Source organism: Gymnodraco acuticeps, unplaced genomic scaffold (genome assembly GCF_902827175.1).
Source record: "Gymnodraco acuticeps unplaced genomic scaffold, fGymAcu1.1, whole genome shotgun sequence".
In the NCBI taxonomy this organism is placed as follows: Eukaryota; Metazoa; Chordata; class Actinopteri; order Perciformes; family Bathydraconidae; genus Gymnodraco; species Gymnodraco acuticeps.
Genome location: NW_022991632.1, coordinates 1,334,055 through 1,359,451, shown reverse-complemented (window position 1 = coordinate 1,359,451; position 25,397 = coordinate 1,334,055). Strand labels below are relative to the sequence as shown.

Genomic DNA, 25,397 nt, shown 5'->3' with positions numbered 1-25,397 from the left:
GCTAAGGGCGCATCAACCCATAGGGGGCGCCGAAAATGTTAAAAAAAAACACAATTTCCCGATTTTGGATCAACAAAGTACATCTTATTATCTTATACTAACAGAACTACGCCTATATTGCGTACAGCGCTCATAAACTATGGCACACACCCCCCCCCAAAAAAATCAAGTTGAACTACCCCAGTCCCAGTAAAAAACAGAGGTTTATGTGAAATTGTTCTTTTTTTTAAATAATGGTTTTAGTGTGCAATTATAGGTTTTAATTTTGTATTTGTATTCATTTAAAATAAATCAAACTCCCAAAAAACGTGCACAGCTTCTGTGTGCTTTTATTAACATTGGAATTTACATTGTAAGCGGCCGCGGGGGTGAGAGCTTCAGAGAGCTCTCTCCTGAAAGACTGAGAGGCTCTGATAACCTCAGCTCAGTGAGGTAAAGGCACACCTTTATATGATCATTATAGTTATAAAAAAATAAGAGAATAGGTGAAAAACAGGTATAAAATACTGACAGTACAAAAAAGTTGTTATTAATAAACAAGAATACAGTTTGAAAGGGGAGTGATTTGTAAAATATCCATAAAGAAAAAGAAAATCGGCTTACAGTTCTGTTTCATATGGGTGTTGAGAGATGTATCCATAGATCTCCTAATGTTGCTCTCAAAGTGCACCAGATTGATGCTTTCAACTTCAATATTTAAAAAAAAGGCTTCCCGGGGGTGCATGCCCCCGGACCCCCTAGAATCATGTTCAAATGGATAGGAAACTAAATACAGTTGCACACATCTTGTGTCAATATCTTTCTGTTTTGGTGGTCATGCCAAAACCGTGCACGCGCGAATCATAGTGAGTGTCTGCATTTGGGGGGGGGGGGGCGCCAACTAAAATCTTGCCTAGGGCGGCAAATTGGTCAGGGCCGGCCCTGCCTCCAGCACATGTGCTGTGCACGTTTTGAACTACAATTGTTTGATGGCTGTGTGGCTCGAGTATTCTGTAACTGGGTTAAAGGGAACTGAATCTCAACTTTGGTCGGCGAGGCTGGTGGCAAGTTGCCTATAGCCCCTGGCTATCAGGCGACTACCTCTCCTTAAACGATGGACAGCTTCCCCCCCCCCCCCCCCATCTATGTATATACTCGCATTTTAGACTATGATAACTGAATATCTGTAGACTTGGTATGTCTTAATTGTCCGGTTAGGATGTATTAGAACGAAATCTAAAATGAAAATTGTAAATAAGCAATCTGTATGTAAAAAACCACCTGTATGTAAATTGTAAATAAGCCATCTGTATGTCAAATATGTCTTATATGTCTTAAATGACATGATGAATTGGAAATGGGGGACCCTGATGTAAACAAGACGAAAGTCTTTCTCTGGTCTGCATTCCCTTAACAATTGTATGTTTTGAGCTGTACTATACTGTACCCAATATACAAGCTGTTAATAAACTTTTCAATCAATCAATCAAACGCAGGCAGGTAACGATCCAGGTTATCAACATTAATCAAGTCACTTTTAAACAGTCGAAATAGTTAATGCAAAGCAGCGAGTGGGTCATTTACCAGGTGTGTCATTGGCAGAAGTCGTATTGATACCGTTTGCCATCTCTTGCGTGAGAGCAGGGCACACTTGCCAGCAATTTCCTCGGTGCCCAAATGCGCTCATTGGTGCGTCCCTCCAACGTGTCACCAGTTTTCATGGATTACCCCAGATATCTTCACCATTGGGTGGGCCAAACATCATTCCTTTTCCTCAACTCCTCTCTTCACGGTGTTCTCCAGCTTTTAAGCAGGGCTTCTGAAATATTTGAGAAACTTGAGACTTCCAAAATCTCAGAACAAATATTTCATTGTTAACGCTGCACACAGGCATGCATTTGTTTACTTTGGAGTCCGAGATGACGCCTTCTTTTTTATTCACTTTGTTCCTGTTGCAAGGTCTCTGGGTCAGTGGATCACCGGGCTGTGCGTCCTGTGGCGTGCCCGCTATGGAAAGAACCGCAGAAGAAAGGCATATGATAGAAATCGTCAAGCAGCAACTTTTAGACAAGCTGCACCTGAAAGAAAGACCGAACATCACTCAGACGGTTCCCCGGGCAGCGCTCCTCACTGCGCTGCGCAAACTGCACTCTGGGCGCGTCCGACAGGATGGTACTTTGGAACCAGAAAACAGTTTACCCAAAGATCAAAGCTATGAAATTGTGAGCTTTGCAGATCTAAGTAAGTTTGGTATTCTCATTTTACACTTTAAAAATGTTTTCCTTATGGCACTAAAACACATGTGCACATGGTGTGGGCTCTTCACGCATGTCAGTGCTTAACATTGACACAAATTAGGTCAGGGATTCATTGAGCCTCTTAGGGTTGTTGTACTCCTTCAAACACTGTAACAGCTTATTTACAGTATCTGTCATCACCATTTTAAGAGTCAACCATAACAAAATGATACGAGAAATGCATGAAATGGGTGGAGGGATACCTATATTTTTGACCTAAACCTGCAGCTTTATTTTACAAGCATTTCTTTAAATGTATTTCCCAATTGCTTGTGCAACAGGTGTCTCTAGCATTTCCAGAATAATCACAGTCTTTGTCCTCAAAATGTCATTGATCCATAGATGAGACAGAGAGTGGGGATGCAGCTAGCCTCAGCCTTGCCTTCCAGTTTCTACAGGAGCAAGGGCAAAATATCCAGGTGCTCCAGTCTTCTCTGTGGATCTATGTCCGCTCCTCTGAGGACCGCCATAGAGACTCCCGCCTCTCTGCTCAGGTGTTTCTCTCTGCAGAAGCTGGGGTGCCAGGAGCTAACCGCACCCTGGTGATGGAAAAGATGCTGGAGGTCAAGGTGAGTAACTGGCACACCTTCCCCATCACCCGCACCTTGCAGGCCTTTCTGGAAGGGGCCCGGCACAAACTGCGTTTGGAGGTAAACTGCGATGAGGATGGGAAGAACCTTTGCTCCCTGGATGGCTCTACCGACACCCTCAACCAGCCCTTCCTGGCTGCCCAGCTGCGTCTCCGAGAAGACTACTCCAAACACTCTCTCAGGAAGCGCTCGGTACGTTGTGGTGAAGATGTAAGCGTGTGCTGTAAGAGAGAATTCTACATAAATTTTAAAGATATCCAGTGGAATGACTGGATCATTGCACCTGAGGGCTACCATATGAACTACTGCATGGGTCAGTGCCTCCAGCATCTGGCTGGATCCCCGGGCATAGCATCCTCATTCCATGCCACTGTCTTCAGCCAGCTGAAAATCAATGGCATTAACGCAGATGTATCTTCATGTTGTGTTCCTACTGAGCGACGGCCACTCTCCATGGTGTACTTCAACTCCCAGCACATCATTGTCCAAACGGACGTCCCTGATATGATAGTGGATTCCTGTGGATGTACATAAAGGATTTGTAAATATATGTTATAGTTAACAAATACTTTTTTAATATGGGATAATTAGACAGAATGATAATACATGATAACAGAGGAGGAGTAAATCTTATTTGGGACAACAAATAACTCTAAATACGCTGTTACTTGTACTCTTTTCTTCCCAAATAAAACACACAAGTGTGTAGAAATAATATATAAATAATAAAACAACACATAATTTAGCAGTTTACACATACATAAACAATTAGAGGAATAGACCAAGAGATCTTTCTGTTTTATCACAGTTTGTCACTCATTAGATTTTGAGAGAAGGGTTTGAGAGAAAATGTTACACTGAGTCTCAATGAAGACCATTTTTTTTAAACCGAGGCACTATAAAATAAAGTTAATAAACTAAGAAACGTTAAAAGACATACAATAGAAAAAAGAATATTTGTGATATTATCGTAAACCAAATATAGAGCTGTAAAGTGGCTATTAGTCCGGCTTAAGACACTGCTTATGGAGGTCATATGAAACACTAAGAGATTAATGTAATGCCCTCACTGTAGTTCATTTTAAAGATGCATTTTCTTTTTCATTTTCGTCATGTTTAGATTATTTATTTTGTATTTTACAATTGCTGCTGGATTTCAGTGGAATTCAGTCCAAAGACATTTGGTGTAGAACTGACCTGTTAAAGAGAGGCTTTTAAAATAACCTTATAGTATGCCTTCAACTTGTGTCAAGGCACAAAGATAATCCAGTATTAGTGAGTATTATTACTGAGTGACTAATGCTGTCTTTTTATGTCAAACCTTTTTGTATTTTATTTTGGGTTTTTCTTTTGAATTACACCCAAAGACATTTTTAATTGTATTGTGAAGTTATGGTGAATGTTTGAACTTGTCACGCTTTGACCATGTTCAATTAGCCCTGAGTTCTGTCTGAGCCAATGATGCACGTATGTTGAAATTAGTTTGATCAGCATCTCCACTGTATTATTTACACAAGTCGGCTAATCAGTTGGGTAACTTTATCTCTGACAGCATGAACCCAAGGTCATTTCTCAGCAGCGTGAGCAAACATTTAGCTATTGCCTCAGTGTCAGTTAATGTGAAGGTCTGTGAGGCAGGTCACATAGCATGTGGGTTTGCATGTTGGCATTAATATCTCAAAGTCTAAAGTTTTCTTGGATGATGTCAAATTAGGAGCAATCTGGTATTCTTTTTTTTTTTTTAAACTTCTTTGTTACCCAATAGTACACATTTATAGTCCTACAATTTATAAGTGAGTGTAAAAAGTACTATGTCCAATCCTAAAGAATATTAAGTAAGATATATACTTTGAAAAATGCCAGCATCTACACTAAAATAACTTAAAGTTAATGAGCACTTTTGCCTCACAATGCAACACGTGACGGACATGGAGAACATTTTACATTTTCAAAAAATGATGTCATTTCATGGTAGGAAGAATGTATTATTTACAATAATGTATCGTATATGGACTACAAAGATATAATAATATATTTATAGTAAATTCCTGAGTCACAGGCCTTACTTCTTGCCTATGTTTACACCAAGTGTTGGAAAAGCCAAAGATGTTTTCTGGATTTTCTGGATTGTACTGGCATTGCACAAATGTTATTTTGATGGCAAACATACTTGGGCTTTTTGCCTTACAAGATTGTTCATAACATTTATGTCCAAATAGCCCACAAACTTGTTCCAGCTATCTGTTGCCTCTAAAAGCTTCTCTTGTATTATTATCTTGTAAACCAATTGCATTATTGTGTATTATTTTATTTTGCAAGCACCCCCTATCCCATGACTCAATGTAACATTGAGGCACCATCATAACATAACTTATAAAGCACTTTATCACCCTACTGTATTTTAAGAGCAAATTCTGCTAGAGGGTTCTACTACTTATAAATCTAACGGAAAACTATTGATACTGCGCCTACAGAAAGCATTATGTCAATCATCTTATTTTCTCAAGCTCTAATTGAGTTTAAATGCGTTGTATTGCATGTTTTTGCAGAGCACATATATAGAGTTTCTGTATACTGTAACTGGTGGAAATGGAGTCAGGATTATAATTTTGTGTCAATTGAAATGTGTAATTATTGTCTTTATTTTTATATAATGCTATTATGAGCATAATGTATGAGTTGTAATATTACTTCAATGCAAAATGTTTGTCGCAATGTGCTGACATGATGTGATTATAGCACAGTATACTGTTAATAAATAAATGAATATTTTAAATTGACCTGGTTATTTCGATTTTCTTTATCTTTTATTCTCTTTTGCTAGAATTAAAACAACCCTAGAACACAAAGAAAAAGGGTAAATATGAAAATGGATACAATTTAAACTGACCAGCAGAGAAAATAAACCATTTTCAGTTTTTATATGTTTTTATACACTTTTTACAAATCATTTTTTTAAAGAAGTATAAGTATACATTTAACCACTACTAAAAAGCTAAGTCAGTGTTATTCTTTGCAGACTTCCAATTTTACCCAACATTCGAAACAAGTTGCATGCACACATTGGGACTGTCTGTGTGTCAAAGGCATGTTTGCTCATACAAATAGTGGAAGTGGCTTTATGGACTCTCTGTGTTTGGTGTGTCAACAGTTGTCAAAGTCTCTTGGCATGCTGTCATTTTTTAAAGCTCAAACATTAATATAGAAATAAACAATCAAGTTATTAAAGAAACAATAAAAATATTTCTGATTTTGGCAAGCTCACATCATTATATGGTGAACTATGATTTTTATTTTACCTTAGCCAATGTCCCATTTTTTCAAAACCATCTCAAAATTAATGCTCGAAAAATCAATTGCTAAAATCCTTGACTTTAACTTGATAAAAAACAGTCTAGACATAATGGCCTTCACTGCCAACATTTGCCAACGCCCCTGCTACAGCCTGCTGTCCTTACACCATCACAATTGGACTATAATCAGAACAAATAAGTTGTACAGTTGTACAGTCATACATATTGCAAAATACATTTTAATGTCTAAGCCACTAGTGGTTGAGTTATTTCACCATTGGTCAAATGCATTATTTATTATGATAAGAATAACTATATTCAACCAAATACTTAAGCATCAATAATAACTCACCAATAGCATGTTAAAATATTTGGTCCATTGTGGTTTGTCCTCTTATAGTAATGAATAACAATACTTATGACAAGAAGAAAATAACAAATATACTTTGAGGACTGTCGTTGTGCATTACTGGTAGATGACATATCAATCACAATATTTGGTCACCCATTAACATCCACTTATATTACCCTGTCCTCAGCCACTCTCATAACATGTTTGCTTATGGAAAGCAGTCCAGAGCACCTCTTCCACAAAGGCTAAACAAGGCTGATGCAGGATTTTATTCAAGCAAACATTACAACACTATAGCAAATTGTGTTAAATGGTAACGTTAAGAGTCAAGACTGTGGAAATTCAGGTGGAGCAATACTTCAACATCTTACATCTGACAACAAAGACATTAAATGTAGGCCTAAACACAAGTTTCATGTTGGCGTCACATGATTACTTTTATTTCAGGCTGCATTTATGTGAGGAGGGGCATTACAGGTGTGTTATGGAAATAATTATCATAGACGCCAATTTGTAACATACAGGACAAACCTTGATGTCTGTTTACCTTCTTTAAGGACACAGGCGGCTTAGCCAATAATGTTATTGTTCCCATTCTGTGACCGGTCAATACTGGGATACAGATGGTCTGTGTTGTGGGTACACTGGGACACTTCCTTCTCTGTATTTGTGGACTCCAAGGTAAAATCTTCGAGGTCATAAGTGTCCGACGCAAGTAGCTCAGTGTTCACACACTGTTTAGGCTATCTTCTCAAATATGTTGTTTACTCTCTGCGAAACCAGTTAGATGGGCTGGCAAGAGAGAGGCTCTCCAGAATTGACATGGCAACTCTACCGTGGAGTCAGAACCTCTGACTCTTGGATTTGTGATGTGAATACTCTGGTACCAACTCCAAATAAATCACAGTGGTTTGACATCAAAGCTCCGACTCTTCCCGTGTCTCCTTCCTGAGTCGGTGACTCCATTGCATGCTACACAGAAGTTTCCTCTACAAGGTGAACCCAATCTACATTATACCTACTGATCTCTCTGAACTGTATCTCCATTCTAACTCAAAAAACATTGCTGTCTTCTCTTAGTTGTTATAAACGATGCACTTGCATAATAGTTCATGACTTAAAAGGAAACGTGACATGTATGTGTGTTGTGTTACGATTGTTTTAATTGAGAGGAAACACACAACTGCAACATACCTACACATATATAGTTGTTATAGGTTCACAACTTTCTATTCAGCATTGTAAGCTCCACGTCACTGTGAATATAAAGTGAGAGTAATTCATTCAATTCACAAAGGTATTAACCTACCGCAGACACACAAATCAAACATTACATCTTCTTACACTCACTACAAAATAATCTTTCCAAAAAGAAGTACTTTTTTCAAGGACATAATTAGCCTAGGATAATGTAAGTATCCCTATGTGCGATGTTTCAGTATGATGCCAGGTAAAGTTCTCTTAATGCATGTTTTACTGGTTGAAAACGTTATGCAGGCCTCCAGGTTTGAACTGCAGCAGTCCAGGTATTCAGCACCCCCTTCTGGGGTGATGGTGAACTCTAATGTGAATTCACATCTTCACTTTTCTGACTGAAAATAATTAGTGCTGAACAAAATAATGGTAGTACTTGACTACCATGGTAAAACCATTTGTTTTTTTACCAGAAAACAAGTGATGGGAAACTCATCTCAAATGAATGAAAAGCATATCTTGCACTTAAGTTTCTAAAAGTTTCACCAGATATTTCTAACTTTTACTATTTGTAGTTCTTGAATTGCGCTCAACACTTTAAGATAACAAGTGACCTAAGACTACAAGATTACTTTTCCCAGTTCATGTTAGTATTTTGGGAGGAGCTGCAGTTCTGCTTTGTCCGTAAGGAATTGGCTTGGGAACCGGAGGGTGATTCAAGTCCTCAAAGTAAATATACAGTAATGTATGTATAGCAGCTCCTAATACTAGGATGGGTTAAATGCAGAGTCTACATTTCATTATGTGTGCTGTGCGGTGTATGTGTGATGATATAAAGAGCATTAAAATCCTCCATTTCCATTTATCCACTTTCTACCACAAAGATAGTCCCACAGGTTTTCACTGGGAACTAAGCAGAATCAAAACGTAAGGAACACTCTCCACAGTGTTGACATTGATGCTCACTTTTCAAACTAATATTCTAATGTGTCCAGTGACACAAAAATATTTCCATTTACCTCCATTGTATTAGAGGAGCACAAGATGGATGAGCACTAAAACTATAGTTTAAAACTAAAACTTGGGTAAATAAAAACAAGAATATCTGCCTGTTTTAAAACCCTAAGACGTGTATACATTTCTTTTTTTGCAATGAGGATGAAGGAAGCTGGTCTTAATGTGCTTGAAAATATCTGTGGATCTTGTAACGCCAAATTCAATTGATTTGTTATGCTCCAAAAGACCAAGACTAACAGGCTATTATTTTTCACACAATATACTTACATCTATTTTGTAGAGGATGAGTAATTCAACAGTTGCAGATCCCTGTGAAATATTCTCTAAATATTAATGTTCAATATCATTGTCTTGAATAGTCACTTAACAAATGTACACTTTTTAATCTATTTTGAATGTATTTTCATCAATGTCCAAAGACTGTTGGAAACTTACTCTTTGACACCAGAAAGAATTTGCATTGGCCCCACTAAAGAAAAGCAGAGTGCTTAACCTAATCTGGGAAAAATAAAAGCCTACTGACTCACTGATATACTGACCCACTGACCCACAGACCTGCCATTTACATGTGCTGCTAAAACCCTAATCCTTCATTCCACTCACAGTCCCACAAATCCCCTCGGGAGGTTTAAGGTGTCAGTCAGGTTTTCACCCTCGGTGTCACAAAAGGACAGCCTGGTGAGAAACTGCTCTCACACTCTCCGTTTCCCCATCTGATCTCAGGTAAATGGTAAACAACAATGTTACGATAAAGGTTAAAATTGGTGCACAAACATGCAGTTTTGTTTATTTGCCTTCAAGTAATCATGCTTGAGGTTTTTTCAGCTATTAACATGCAAAAAAGTCCTGTAGAGTGAGCCTTGTTTTGGTTCCAAAAGTCACACCAGACTCGCTGTTGTCTTTGTCAAATTGAATCTCTAAGCAGAAGGCAGATCAATTATTCAATTGAGTGATTTAAGATGTTTACCAGTCAGCTACGTGACCTGGTTAAATACTCTGTACACAATAAACATGTTAGCATAGATGAAATAACTCTAGAGAGAAAGTTTTAAGTTATCCTTTAGTCATATGTATTGCTGGGACCCGAGGAAAAAAAGTGTCTTCCAATTTCCTTTTTTGTGTGATTTCCTACATATTTAGGGTTCAAAAAACATCTTGCAATTTAGACTTTTTTAATTTTATTTAATTTTTAAATGTTACAGTATGCCCACTGTAGAGGACGTCCGGACCATTTTAGTTTGAAAAGACAGTCAAAATGAACAGATAGACTATGTAACGTATTATGGTTATAGAGTGATATTAATACAATAATACATTCACCTTTATTTAAAACATAAATAAGTAATTGATCTGAACATTGCTGTTTATTTGGTCACTAAAAAACGAGTTTGTTTTTTGGTGAATCTTTCCAGATCTTCAAACACTTTGTAGTCGATGTAGTTGGAAAGTACCTCATTGACTCCAGTCGGCACGGGCTGTAGGGTCATCTTGACTAGTTTTATGGATGTGGTCTCCATTTGACCATGCTCATAGAAACAAACTTGGCATTCCTGAGGCAATTCTCATTTTTCATGGCTCCACTTAAAATAAAAACAACAATAAGACATACGTGCTACTCTTGGCCCACTGAGGGCCATGTCTTTCCAGCTCGTCCCTATCTGTCTCTCTGTATCTGTGCGCTCATGGAGCCTCCTGCATCTTTTCCCCCCTTCTTCTTGACACTCTTCTATCCCATGTGTGAAATCCTCATCTCTCTCATCATCTGAGAGAAAATCTTAATCTCCCTTAACTATCTGGTACAGAAAATGTCTGCTTCAGTTCCGTCTCCTGCAACAAAATTGAGTCATAAAGTCCATGAAGATAGTTCAGTCAGACAACTCACGTGTTCCTTTAACATGTTTATTAGAAGCAGCATATGGTTAAGTTTGGCGACTAGGCTCGGGCATCATCACTCCATAGATATACATAGCACGATGAGTGATGATCAAATAACTAACCCCCAAGCCTACAGGTGGAAGCTGGGGTGGAAGCTGGGGTGGTGGTAGGGCAGGCAAGCAGCAGCGACGTAGAGGTAGCTGCAGCAATAGCAGCAGCAAGCAATGCATGGAGAGAGATCTGGCAGGTTAAATAGAGCGGCATATTAAGGAGACTCTGTTTGGTTGGTTGTAGAGTGGCAAGGGGCGTTATGTATGAATGCAGCATAAGTGCTCGAGTTGACTGCCTGAACTAGCTCGCAGGCTTCGCCCCATTCCTGACGTCCACTAGAATGGACATTTATAAAAGAGCTGTTATTTGAAAACTTTAATTATTTAATTGCTTTCAGAACTAATTATATAGTTCCTCACATGTTAATAAACAAGAACATATATGATTTTCATAGTACAAATTACAATTATTCAACAATATTTGACTTATCCTCCTGCTTCTATAACATTTTGTTTTTGGTATGCCAGCCATTTTGGATGAAAAGAAAGAGGAACTTCCCAGCATGCAATTTTAACCAATGACATATCACTGGAAAGACCAGGATGTCCTCTGTACAGTACATCAGTGATTGATAGAGTAGCTCATAAGAGTAAAAGGAGATGCATGTTAACAAAATGTCCACTACAGTGGACATTTTCAATGGGCTGGGTCCCAGGAGGACGGTATATCATATTTTATTTTAGATATATATACAGTACTGTTTATATATCTCAAAATCGACATACAACCTACACAGCTGTCAAAACTGTTGATTTTTTCAAAAGCTGCTCAAAAGAAAACTACAAATTTAAATAATTGTGATCTGATTCTGGATATGTTTAAAAAGGATCAGTTTTGCCACTTGGTGACGTTGTAATAAGCTTGGGGATTGCTTATACAGATGTACAAAAGGAAAATAATAATTTTAAATTAATAAATTATATCAACTGCTGCTTTACTGTGACCATGCCAATAACTCAGGTTGATCTTGAAGAATTTTAAAATCAAAAATGGTCTCCGGTAAGGTAAAACAAAACTGAGTTTGGGCATTCAGAGACTGCACAGTAAATGCAATTTAAAAATAATCTTTACTTTTGATCAAATGACATATAAGGTAAGATGACTTCCGTCAGAGGTGTCAAAGGTAATCAAAACTGAATTTGTCAGTTGTGTAAGCCCAATCAGCTTCTTCCCTTTAGTGACTAAAGTGAGACTAAAGTGATTATGATTGCTGTTATTCTATTCAAGCATGTTGATTTTGTTTTGCTAGTCGTGCAGTAGTATTAGTATTTGACTTCCAACTTTGACTTCCATGCCTCTGCTTTCTGCTAAAACATGATTGGACTATGTTTGTGCTGCATGGATCCGTTTTATAAAAATGCTATTCAATAAAAGAGGGAGAGATGTTAACTTAATCAACAGAGGAAAATATATTCCAGACAGAGCCAACACACTTCTGCTCTGCAAATTGCCCTTTTAACTAAACGTCTTTGCTTTGAACTGCACAGTATTCTGTAGAGCTGGTCGGGTGTCAAAGATGCCACTGTGGTTTAGTAACCTGCTTCACTGCTTAAAGTTAGCCAGGATTAAGACTGAAGGTGCAGTCACTTATTATACTATTGCGTGGTGGGAGGTCCTAACCTTCAACCCTACAGCGTTTGGATTTGTGAAAAAGTGAGAAAGGTTGGAATAGGTTACTATCCCCAATCTCAAAAGGCAAAGAGCCAAAAATAAACTCCAGGCTTAAAACATGACACATTTCCTTGGTAAGCCCCAAGCCTCAGGCAAATCAGTTTTGGTGTTTGAGTCTCGTGAACAAACATATCAAAATGTGTTTTAAATATCATGCTCCAATATTTCATACCTACCATTTAGAGCGAAGTTATGGTACCGGTAGCTTTAGCTTAAGCTTTTGACTGCAAAAGGAAACCCCAGTTTTAAGAGACTGTACCACCCTGTGGAATATTCAAAACAAAAGATATAGTGTGGATAACGAGCTAGACCAAAAAGAAAAAAGTGATTTAATCACCTACATTTGTGGTTGTGTTCATGGCCAAATTCCATCAAACTGTAGGGAGAGAAAAAAACAGACAAACATGAGTGGAATAATTGTCCCATATACAATTAAGTATACGTATAAAAGCATAAAGTATGTTTCTATACGTGAACACATTTCATTTCATTTCAAACCTTTATTTAACGAGATTGGTCCCATTGAGATCATAGATCTCTTTTTCAAGGGAGACCTGCAGCATATAGGTTCCACATGAAACATAAAACAATAAAGGACATCATACATTATATTTACAGGATACATTTACATAGTTATAGACATTTACAAGTGCCCATAGTATCAACAAGCATTTCATTTAGCCTAGCTTTAAAAACATGCAGAGGAATGAGATTGCTCAGTTTCAATTCTTGCTGAAGATTGTTCCAAGCAAGTGGAGCTGCGCACATAAAAGCTGTCTTACCTAAGACAGTCCTTGCTCTTGGCACATCTAACAATACTACATCATGCGATCTCAGACAATAGCTGCTTGCAACTCTCTGTGTTATCAGAGAGCAGATATAATACGGGAGTTTACCCAACAAAGCTTTATAAATAAACGTGTACCAATGACTAAGCCTCCGTAGCCTACAGTAAGTGATGGCAAACCTGCCTTGGTATACAGGGTACAGTGATGTGTAAGTGCAAAAATGAATAGACTAAAGGATGTGCGCTACACACCGTGTATACCTAACTGATATAACATCCCCTGTGTGTACAGGGCTCTTTAATGGTTACAATTGTATAAAGAACAGCATTGTATTACGGTAAGGTGTTTTAGTTTGCCTTGTTCTTAGGCCTGTATTATGCTGCCATCTGGCGGCCAAGACTTGAACAAAAAGCAAAACAATTAATTACATACTCATATAAAGAAAAATGTAACTTTTACACACAATATTATTTATGGTGGCAATCGGAAATGTGCAACTAAATGTGTGTATTGCATGTTAAAATCATTTTTGACCGTTCCACAGTTCATGCTGAGTATTTAGGCAATACAATTATATCTTCACTTACAGCAGCGGAATGCATTTTGGTGATATTGACAAATGTATTTTGAGTTAAAAAACATGATTCATATACATATATAACTGAATAAAACAGATAATACGGTGACACATAACATGAGAGGAATGGCTGTCCATTATGCTGGAAAACCACTATTTCATATATTTTCATTAATGCTACACTATCATATAAATAATATATATGTTTACTTTACTTCAAACATTCTCAACTCTGTAATAGTTCTTGTTTTTTACCCTCAAATTGGCAATGATATTTCAAAATTTACTTTTTGCAGTGTTTTTAACTAATCATAACCATATTTATGATCTAATGTACTTTATCTAATAATTCAGCCAAGTTACCTTACTCCTATCTCTTGTTTAAATTGCCTTAAGCCTATTTTACATAATACAGTCAAATCTGTACTTCCCAGCATGTAATTTAGCAGCAAATAGCAAGATAATTTCTTCAGAACTTGGTGGGGACCAAAAAGAGCTCAAATGAGAGTGAATGGACTTTATATTTGCCAGGACAAAAAAACCCACATTTATTTGTAATACTATTGTTGTTGGCAAAATAGGCAAGTCTTTGTAACTAAGATATAATACTCTATGTTAAATGTGTGTTGCTGCCACCAAGTGGACAAAGTAGTTGATCTTTTAAACAGTTCTCATTTAGAGAACAGCTTTACATGTAAATCCTCTGGTCAAAATAAGTCTGTATGCATTACTGATGAAGACATTTTCAGTGCCATTTTATTTTTCATACACTTTCAAGCACTTTTTTAGATACATTATTTGATTACTGAAACAAAGTTTGAAAGCTTTTATAACTAATAAATGCTAAATTATCCTTTGTTGAAGTGTTATGCCATAATTATATACACAAACGGAGAAATATATCTCATCCTCATATTTTGTCGTGTACTACTATTATATTGAAAACCAATTCTGGCAAGTCTGGGCCTTTGTTTTGACCCAGTAGTGAAAAAATACAGCAGATCCCATTCTGACATAAATGCACGATGCAGGGGGAGGGGGTGTAGGGAACAGCAGACCTGTATAGTGAGAATATGGGTGAAAAGATCACCAGAAAACCAGACTCTGATGTTTTGTCTCAGCCACTGGATTGATTCACTGACACCTAGCTCCTGACTCTTGTGCCAACTCTGGCTTTGATGAAACAGAGGATGCTTTCTCTACGCTCAGCCTAAAAGCAGAATCTCCTGTTGCTGAAGCTCCTCCTCCTCCCGTGACCCCTGCAGATGGACCTCTTGCCATCGGTGTAATCCAGGTTGGGTTCACAATCAACCAGATTGAACCAGCAGACACCAGAGACGGACTGTGAGGATGTGGAGCTCAGCCGAGAACTACACCCTGCTGTGATTCTGGTTCTTCTATCCCCCACGATGGACCTGTTTGCAGGCTGACTTGACAATCAGCCAGGGTGAGGTAAAACATAAGAAAAGAGGCAAGCGCTTCTACAGTTGGTTCAGAAAAACTGTCTGTTGCTGCTGGAAGATTCAGACAGAATATTCTTCAGTTTGAGTTTATTTTTCATTGTTTTTTTTGTTGCATCGAAATAAATAATTAAATTGTTGTGTATGATTTATTCTGCATTCCTCTGTTTTATATTGTGAATGAATGCCAAGACAAGATTTAACAGAAGTAGAAGTTACATTATTTGTATTTAAACAACACTTTGCTTCCTTTACATGTGTAATGTCTTGTCTTTTATCTCAACTATACAAAAAGGAACAAATGATTGTATCACAACAACAAAATACAATATAATGTAGTTACTGAGAAACTGTTTTATGAATGTCTTTTTTTAATTATAAGAGGTTCAGTTTCTTGAGGTAATTTGTGTACAAGACACATTAGTCCAATTTAATGTGCAAAGTAGGCAAAACTTGGTTTAAAACTTTGAAATGATTATGCCCAGGTTTTAGGCGATAGTAGATAGAAGATATTGAATTGGTAAAAGTGTTTCTCAATGTTGTTATATGACAAATTGGTTTCTCTAAATGAAAGCTTGGTTGACAGTCTTTAATTGTGTGTTAATGTTGTAAGGATTAACCTTTATTAAGTTAGCAGATTGAATCCAAACAGAAGCTTTAACTGCACTATACACTTTGAGCACCTGCCCTTTCGCCCTCCTATTAGAGAAGTGCCCTTTTTGCGCACTCAGTTCACAAAGGTTTAACAACACAAAAGTTCCTTAGCCAATTTTTATACAGAGTTTTCGGCCTTAGCTAATCAAAATGCAGGTCTGCTGAACGGTTGAAATATAACTCAGATAAAACCTTAATAACTCAATATAATTGCTGTCAGACCAAAACGGTAACAGTTTGCACTTTGTTGTGAGGTTGTAGACGTGTGTGAGAAGCCCTGCTCTGTTAAAGCTGATGAGTGACATTGATAAACTCCCAACTTGACAAATCGCGGGCAGTATGACAAAAAACTCATATCACAGTATTTTTCCAAATTACAACGGTATCACGGTATATCACGGTATTTATTTATTTTTCACTGATTGGAAATGTATTGACATGTATACGTTTATAATGGTGGCCCCTATACAGTCTATGGGTGGCCCTCATGAGTCTTAAATGGCGAAGGAATAAAAAAAAGGATTGCATTGAGAAAATCTGAAGTAACCTCTGATCGTATGTTCTTAATGACCTCCTGCCTTAGTTCAGGACACACACTGATCACACTCTTCATTCTTACTGTGTTACTTTTAGTAAAAGTGCTTTGTATTTACAGATGTAGGATTCATGTACACCTACTGCTACTGAACACCCTTTTGACACTATTGTTCAATACATTTACCAGAGTTTGAAAGTGAAAATAGAAATATTCTAAATAGCATTTTCTTATATACTGTTTTATCCAATTAATTTCAACATAATGTGTTTTACACTATATGTTGAACAATATAATTGGTGCAAAACTAATTGTGCCTTGTTTATTTTGTGATCCACCTTGTGGTCAATGTGGGTATTGAACAATTCTCTTTAACCCTTAAATAAGTGGGTCTTTTTGGACCCGGTGAGGTGGTTTTCTTGAAGTATCTTTGTAATTACATTTTTTTATCATTTCATATTCCAGCTATTCCTCAAAAAACATATTTTCGATATCATGCCATACACATTTTAAATTAAAATGTTAAGAAATTGTAGTTTTTTGTATCACTACCCCAAGCTTCCATAAGTGGGTCAAAAATGACCGGCATGTATTTTCTATGGGAACCTTTGATTCTTATCACCTGTTGCTGTCAGGACTACAGTCACTGTAGACCACACAGACTACATCACAAGTGACACCTCTCAGGAAGATTATTTTACACAGCAAGATCTGATACCTGTCAGTATAATAATAATAATAATAATAATAATAATAATAATAATAATAATAATACATTATATTTGTATAGGGCTTTTCAAGGACTCAACATCACTTTACAATATAAGGGAAGGTTAGGGTGGGGGGTATAGGACTATCAAACTTGATCAACCGGCATGTATTGATGGGGGGGGCTATGAGTAGATAAGAGGAGAAGAGATGAGTTTTGAAAAGGGACTGGACTGAGGGTCTCAGAATAGCGGAGATCTTTGGGACAATATGTTCAAAAGTTTTTTTTCAAAATGTAAAATGCTTTGTTGATTTGGTCTAAAAATGTGATAACAATTTCCGTCGTTGCACTGGATGTTTTGTATATTCTGCTAAAATCAGTGTTGCATGTATACATATATTGCATGATCGTATGTTATCTATACAAAAAAGATACAAAAAAGCTTGGGTTCTATGGTAAGTAACTAAGTACATAGTACTGCAAGTACTTCAATGTTTTAGGTGCTTAGTGTTTAAGTACGTTTAGTAAGTCCTGCTAACTTATACAGCTACTCCTCTACATTTTAGAGGGATATATTGAACTTTAAACCTCAGAACTTCACATATTTTGCATTTTTAACATAAATATAAATAATTTAATTAATTAAATGATGATGCATTTGTATTAGTTATGATACAACTTCACCAAGTGAGTACTACTTTGGTACGTTTCACAATAACATTAGCTACACTTTTATACATTTATGCGTCAGTGATTATGATTTAATAATCATTATTCTGAACTGACTCAATTATTTTTGATATTTGAATTACATTTCAACTCCACTGCTTGTGATTTCCTTGTAATTGATTATGGTATCCATACTCTCACTGGTGTTTCTCTAACCTCTGCCTGTGGTCCTGAGCTGCAGACTGAACTCCAGTCCTGGTTTTGTTGTGGATTTTACTGGCAATGCACAGCAATCTGCAGCATCCCCACACGTAGCAGCCACACACGCTGTCCGAGAAGCTATGAAGTTACCATTAAAGTAAACAAAAACATTTATAGATAGATTATCACAATTATTAGATAGGAACGCACTTTATATAGATACAGCCATGTCTATACAAGTATGTTATAAGCATGCTGTAATGGCTTTATATAACTTAAGCATCTCGCTGTAAATGTATTTGTAATTACTTGCACAGAATAAAAGGCGAGGGATTGCAAATGTATCAGTCTTGGTAAACTGTAGTGCATGTTAACTTTAAGGGGAAAACTGAGGCAGCATGGCTCTTTTTTAAGAAAAACAAAAAGTGAACTTCCTGTTTCGGGGTGGTCCACAGACTTTGGAGAAAGGGAGGGAGGAGGGAGAAGGAGAAGGGGGTGCGCATTCCCGCATTGGCTGTGGAACCAACTCCAGGGCGCTTTGAGGAACTCCATAGCCCGAACATGGGGTTCAATTCTGTCACCGTTTGCGTATAGTGACTCTGAATTAACAAATTATGGGAAAGCACTTATAAGACAGGATAAAGTGTCGGTTTCTGTGAAGAATTCCGTCATCTCCATCCGAGCGCGTCTTGCCAAAAAGTCGAGAGAAAGTCGAGCGAAGGGAGGCTTTACTGGAAACTCAGACTCTAGCAGTCCTTGGACACTGAGCTCCTCCAAGGACTCTGGGAATCAAGTCAGAAAGTTTCATGCTGAATGTTCCTGCATTAACCTGAGGTAAGCACAGCTGATGATTCATTTTCTGTCTTGATATCACACGCAATCATGATCTAATTACGAGTTTATTCGTGGGTGGAAATCATTCGGCACTGCTATATTCATTGCGTACTTTCTGTAGTAAGAAGGAAAACGTGTTATTAGTGAACGTTTAGTGTCCTCTTTTGGCTTTATCTATTCAGGAGATTTTGGGACGCATTGGAAGCGTTGGTTTGATTTAATTAGGCTGTTTAACACTTCCTGTACACTGCAATGTGCAGTAATTGAGTTGCATAATATTTCTACTATCCGATCAAAATGTATTATACGCTAGTTTTTGTGGATTAATTTCTCCTTATCCCAAAGTAGCGTTGGTACTGTCTTTTCTATCTAATTGTGGAGATGTGAAGCATAAGCCTGCAGAAACAAGTTTAGACATAAAAGAATGTACGCTTTCCTGTCTTTATACGTTGGTCTCCCGGGGGAAGTGTTTCTTTTTAGGGGTCTGAATAAATACGGTTTTAAAATCACACATAGCCAGGGTCTGAGGGCCACCCGAGAACAGCTGTTTCTTGTAACCTGAAATACTTGAGGTGCCAATATAAATGTGGGTTTCTGTCAGGACACCCACACAACAACATCCTCACTGAGCACTGTGTGAGGTTCCAGGAGGGAGAAATCTCTGCAAAAGCCCCATCAACCCATTAGAAATGATGCACTGGATGAATATATTGCTGCATTTTGTTCTCACTTCTGGTTAAAATAAACATGCATTGTGAAGCCTCCCTAATCCATCTCTAATCTGAGATATATTATTGAATCTAATCTAATTATCTCTCTAAGAGGTGACTGTAGTTGCTAATGTGGGTAGATTAGGGTGCTGGTCTTCATGCAGTGCCCTGGACTGAAGAGCGTCAACACTGGACTCAATAGAAGAGCCAAACACTTATTTATTCCAAAGTGACAGTGAGAAGTGCTCAGCACACAAACTCACAACCTCACTAAACAGTATTTGCACACACACTCATAGAGGGTGTATTTGTAAGCCACAACGTTTCTTTTAGTAGATCTCAAAAAACAAAACATGTTAGAAAGACAATGATGTATGTGGAATGTTTTTATAGGGAAATTGTGGCATATTTACCAAATAGTTATATTATTTATTGTTTAAATAAATGATCACAAGGGTCAAAAGAGTACAGTCAGAGGTTGACATATTGTGAAACTTAAGTGTGTGAAAAACGTCCTTTTTGTGAGTAGGAAAAGCCCCTCAGATATTACTTTTGATTTCAATCCGAACATATTTTCAAGAAAACAAGCACAAATTCTGTTTTTTACGGAGAAGCACTCGGGCCCTCCTCAAGGTTGAGACGGGGGAGAGTTTTCGAGGGAGGAAAGTGCACTTGTCCTTTGGCCACGTGTGAAAAGCTCTGCAGGGGAGCTTCCTCACCCTCCCTGGTCTTTATCAAGTGTGTTAAGGCCAAAAGGCTCCTTAATGGGAATGCTCTTAAACAAATAGACCATACAGGAAGCAACTGTCCCCCTAACCAGTCACAGGAGAGGACTGATGGGCTTTATCACAACCATATCAGAGCCCTGATAAGTGTCTATCAGGCTGAATACAATTGAAGTTAGTGGGATGAATCCCTTTTCTTTTTAGGTCAGTGTAAACAAAGGTAGGTGGAGGATGTTTAATCTGTATGCTGAAGCAACATTTAACTTAGAGGCAATTTGAGGAAGGAAAGTTGTTCCTTAAGAGACAAGCGAGTCCAAATCTGGAATATAAAATAGCTCAAACCTTAACTTTTTGTAGTTCTATCTTGCATTAATAATGTTACTTAATTGTTGTTTATTGACCGCTTGTTGTGTGACACACTGGTACCCAGAAGCAGGCAACAACAAGTGGGGTGTTTTTGTCCAGATTCCATTTTGGTCTGCTCAGCAAGAAACATGTGTCACGTGATGCCTGCAATTCCCCCCCCACCAATCCTCCTTCTCCCCAACACCCTCCCACCTTCCAGTGAGAGGGAGGTGAGGGGGAGGGAGAGAGGGGTAGAAAGACCACCCTCACTGGGATCACAGCCCCTCAATCAGACCCTTTCACACCCTGTGAACCTGAAACAATCAGGGTTTAATAGCAGCTGTCTGTCTGTGCCGGCCCTGGTTAAAACCATGTCGGCTCACAGTGCGGAGCCTCAGCCGCGGAGAGAACAGAGCAGACAGGCCTGGGGATGCTCCAAAGGACACAGAAGACAGAGACACACAATCAAACACTCTTTCTCCGCCTTTATCCCCTGCTACTCTTTTCTCTCCACATCTTCTAGCTTTCCTCCCCATGTTTCAAGGCTCATAAAGAGATGCTCCGCTCCCTCAGGTTGCCGGTGTCAGGGTCTGGTATTTGAAGGTTATTTGTGGTTCATCGGATTGAGTTTGTGTGGTTTTCACACTGCTGCAAGGCTTTGTTCACGTTGTCATTCATGGGTGTTGAGAGCAGAGTGCATTGATTTTTTAAAGGTAGATTATTGTTTTCACTATTATTGAGGCAAAGTTTATCCCATGGGTGCGATCTGTATCACAATTAATTTAGCCGAAAATATCATTAATGCTGAAGATCACCTTTTGAAAATTGTTGCATTAGGTAAGATTACACTACTAGTTTCACTGAGAATCTCTCTACCTAGACATATACCACATCTAATGATGTTGACGGCATCAAACACTTTAGAAAGCTTAACTAGCATCAGCCAAAGGGCACACATAATAGAAGGGGGAAATGTTGCAGACATGGGAAATATTCAAAAAACCATTGTTCATGGTCACTTGGAGCTTTCCCACCCATTAGAAAGCGTATCAGACAAATTGATCTGCAGGGGCGATCAGGTCAAAGCAATAGAAAAATGAGAGGTCAGCTGTATTAGATATAATTATTTTAATTATGGGAAGATAAGAGCCACAGTAGTGACTGGACGCGCAGGAAATAAGGATCCCATATACAGTATGTCCACTAGTTTCTTGTCTTATATAGACAATAAAAGGAATGGATTTGTCCAAAACTTAATAAACAGATTAATCAATGAGGGGAATAATTGTTGAGGTTTTTTTAATGAGATAGATAGAATTGGGAGGTGTGACGAAGATAACTTCGTCACTGTGGACTGATGGCTTCAGAAACTGACCACTCCGCAGCACATAGAAGAGTTCAAGAAACACCGGGCGGAGTGGAGACACATGGAGGAGAGCAAAATGGCAAAAAACGGTTAAGACACTGTGCTTCCTGGGGAGAGGGGTAAGGAAATGTGACGAAGATAACTTCGTCACATTTGTGGACTAACGGCTTCAGGCCTTGTATATTGCACATGTGTTTTATTTTGAAAAGTGTTCCCCCTCCCGTTTTTTCTGTTGCTCCTGATTATGTTCCCCTGATGCCCTGTGTTGTCTCCTCCCCCTCACCTGTGTCTTGTTGGGTTAATTAGTGTGGGTATTTAGGCTCTGTGTTTCCTGTTTTGTTGGGTGTGTGAGATCTTTGTGGCTGGTGACTGTGCTCACGGGAACAGCAAGATTGAGGCTGTGTCCTGTGCTCGAATTTAATAAATGCCCACACCGGGTTATATTTTTGGACGTTCTGCCTCTGCCTCCTTGCTAGGTCGGGCCGCTCAATTGTCGGCTTCACAGGAGGGATGAAACCCTCTTAAATGGTCACACATGCAGAGCACACAGCACACACAGTGAAATGTGTTATCTGCTTTTAACCCATCCTAGTACCAGGAGTCTAGTACTAGGAGCAGTTAGGTGTTAGATTTCTTAATTGGCTAAGGATTTTTAACAATAAGGACATCCCGTCAATGTTGGAAGATTGATGCATAATTCTCTGATGCTGGATAACTTCTGTAGTGTAAGGGGTTAGCAGAAGATTGTTGTTACGGTAAATAAAGGACAAGCAACCCAAACACTTATTTACAGTTAGAAAGAGATGGTAGTTCTGGTTTGAAAACAAAAAGCATACCGTAATGTAATGTTACAGGACATAAACTTCCCATCCACTACCCCAACATAAACCCTGTCTCCTAAAATATTATGTTCATATACTACTTATTTGCAAGAGCAAATGCATTTTTGTAGTAACATAATGCCTAGATTACCTTTTATATTAATATATATATTTTGGGAAGTGATTAAACGATTGAATGGTTTTCTATTAACAAAATAGAACTCGGTCTCCGACGCTGACCCACTCAGATCGAATTCAGTTACAATCCAAGCAGCAAATACGTTTTCTCTTAAAATGTTTGTGGAAATTTAGCATGGTACAAAGGTATTTTGTGGTAGAAATGATTGCGGTACTTTCCTCCTTGTTGCACAGATCAGCAGAATCAAAAATATTAACATAATTCCTATAGGATGCCGGACAGCAATTGATGGAAGGGAGCACAACGGGCAATGAAAGAATAGAGTACGAACCCAACAAGTCCTGATCCTTAGAAAAAACTAATCTTGGGCTGATTAACCAGTCTTCCTAGTCCCTAATGTGGGAACACTTTGGTTTAACTCCCTGCTCTAATGCCTTAATACTAGACATGAAAGGTCAAGTCACATGTGGCGCACCAATAAGAATGATGTTGGTGGAATCTTACAGAAAATGCAGTGTTTTTGCATCTGCCTCAGGGAACATGTGTGTGTGTGTTTTATATAGATTCAAGGTTACTGCTGACAGTAAAAGGCGGAGTCATTCCGGTCCCCGTCGTCCCTCCTCCGTCTTTGAATGAGGGTGGCTGTTTTTGATAAATGTGTGTGCGTGCATGTGTGTTCAAACAGTTAAGCATGCTGACTGTTAACTATCACCTCATGTGGTTGATATTAGAAATCAAACTAGTGCTAATAGGATCCAGGTGAGATTGTCAATGGCTCTCACATGCACCACCAACAACCCACAAAGATACTTACTCATTGCTCACTGTTACTTTAGCTGCTTAGTAACAATGGGCCTGCGGTCGGGGTTTTCTTTGAGGGATGGTGGTATGCTGTGGATGACAAAGGCGAAAAATTAACAGCATGTGGAGGAGGCAGGGAAACAAAGAAATGTTTGATAAAAGTAAACCAAACAGCTGCAGGTCTAAACTGTGAGTGTATTTGTTGTGTTTTCATGCATGTATATAGGCTACTGTCAAGGTTTTGTACCTGTATGTGTGAGTAACTTTGTGTTTCAATGTGTGTGTTCTCCGCTGCTGATGACTCACGACACACTGTTCTGTCGGCAGGCAGAAAGTGAAGAGGGGGCGATGTTTGTTATTTCAGCAGGTTGCCATAGCCACGGTGCATTCGGGTGCTGCCATCATCGGTGTAATTACAACGCAAGTGTCTGACATTAGCTCTCCTCGCTGCCTGCGTCTCTCTGACGTCCACCAATGAACCAGTGTTTCCTTCATGCTGCCAGGGAGGGTCATCCTGAGAGTTCTGTGTCAGTTTTGAAGTCATTTCAGTTCAATATAAAAGAAAAAGAAACATCTGGGTGAAATACTGCTCCCGCTTTCTTCTCCAAAAGAAATGCAATCCCTCATTTTCACATTAAGTAGAGTTGGTTACTTCCCTTGAACAGTTTGTATGCAAAGTCACTAATCTTACCAGCGCTGTTTTATGTGATAAGCTATTACATTTTACTGGTGAAATAAGTATTCCCAACTTCCAGAAAGCGAGAGACAGATAGCCAGAGAGAGGGAGACATTAAGTGAGGATAAGAGAGCAGAGGCGTATCCGTGTACCGCGTGTTTGTGATGAGCCTCCAGGGCAACAACTCTGTAATATGAAATGAGATAACAACAGTAGATCTTTGCTTGATACATGTTCTGGGGGAACTCATAATTCCACACACTCGCCTGACAAACTTGCAGCAAGTATATAAACATGAAGTTATGTAGATATTTCTGATTACTCAAGCACTGGTATGCAGCATATTTTAAGTGTAGATGCAGCTGTACATGAGGGCTTCTTTATATTTAATGTATTTATTATTATCTGGCACAGCACCATGTGTGAACCAGTGAGAGGGCTGATTATCATTACATAATTTTAGATAACAGGGCCAATACAATACCTGAGTTTTAGTACTGATAGCAAAGCAATTATTTTTTTTACTTAATTTGGAAATGGAGTTAAATGTTTTAATCTTTTGGTTAATGTTATAAAATAGGACTCAATTCATAATTGATACATATACAGAACATTGTATTCAAAATATAGTTTGATTTAGTTATTTTTAGATGGAATTTAGAGGAAATATCTGGTCAAAGAAAAGGTAAACAAAACTAAAACATTCTATATATATATTCCAACTTTGGATATTTGATAATTTTCCATACTCTATGTTAAGGACATTTCAGTTGAGTTTCAGTATTGGAACATAGTGGTTAGTATAAAGATAGCTGTGCAGTGATACTGTAATGATCTCTAAAAGGATGAATACAGCAATCCCAAATTTCCAAAAAATAAAAGGTGTGAGAGGTTTTTTTCAAACATGTAAACTTTATTTACATTTTTAGCAAAAAGCTATTTCAGGACATTCAACAATTGTAAACAAAGTTCATGTACCTAAAGCCTAAATATATCTTACTTGTATCT

General features: G+C 38.1%; 2 protein-coding genes across 3 annotated transcripts in view; both read left to right on the top strand.

Annotated features, from left to right (window-relative positions):
* The first annotated feature begins 1,871 nt into the window (after positions 1 to 1,871).
* On the top strand, positions 1,872 to 5,646 carry LOC117534227 (inhibin beta B chain). The gene is made up of 2 exons (XM_034198405.1): positions 1,872 to 2,220; positions 2,619 to 5,646. The coding sequence occupies exons 1-2, from the start codon at positions 1,872 to 1,874 to the stop codon at positions 3,398 to 3,400; spliced, it is 1,131 nt and encodes a 376-aa protein (XP_034054296.1). The 3' UTR covers positions 3,401 to 5,646.
* Positions 5,647 to 18,482: 12,836 nt separating this feature from the next.
* gli1 (GLI family zinc finger 1) overlaps positions 18,483 to 25,397 on the top strand; it is a 51,952-nt gene continuing 45,037 nt past the window's right edge. For both annotated transcript variants that reach the window (XM_034198382.1, XM_034198381.1), the window contains exon 1: positions 18,483 to 18,806. The gene's annotated coding sequence lies outside the window, so the exon portion shown is untranslated. The remainder of the gene's footprint in view (positions 18,807 to 25,397) is intronic.

What these genes read in the sequence shown, in the direction of transcription:
- LOC117534227 (XM_034198405.1), top strand. Translation starts at nt 1,872, where the DNA reads ATGCATTTGTTTACTTTGGAGTCCGAGATGACGCCTTCTTTTTTATTC. An exon ending in TGTGAGCTTTGCAGATCTAA is followed by an intron (nt 2,221 to 2,618) that starts GTAAGTTTGGTA and finishes ATTGATCCATAG; the next exon opens with ATGAGACAGAGAGTGGGGAT.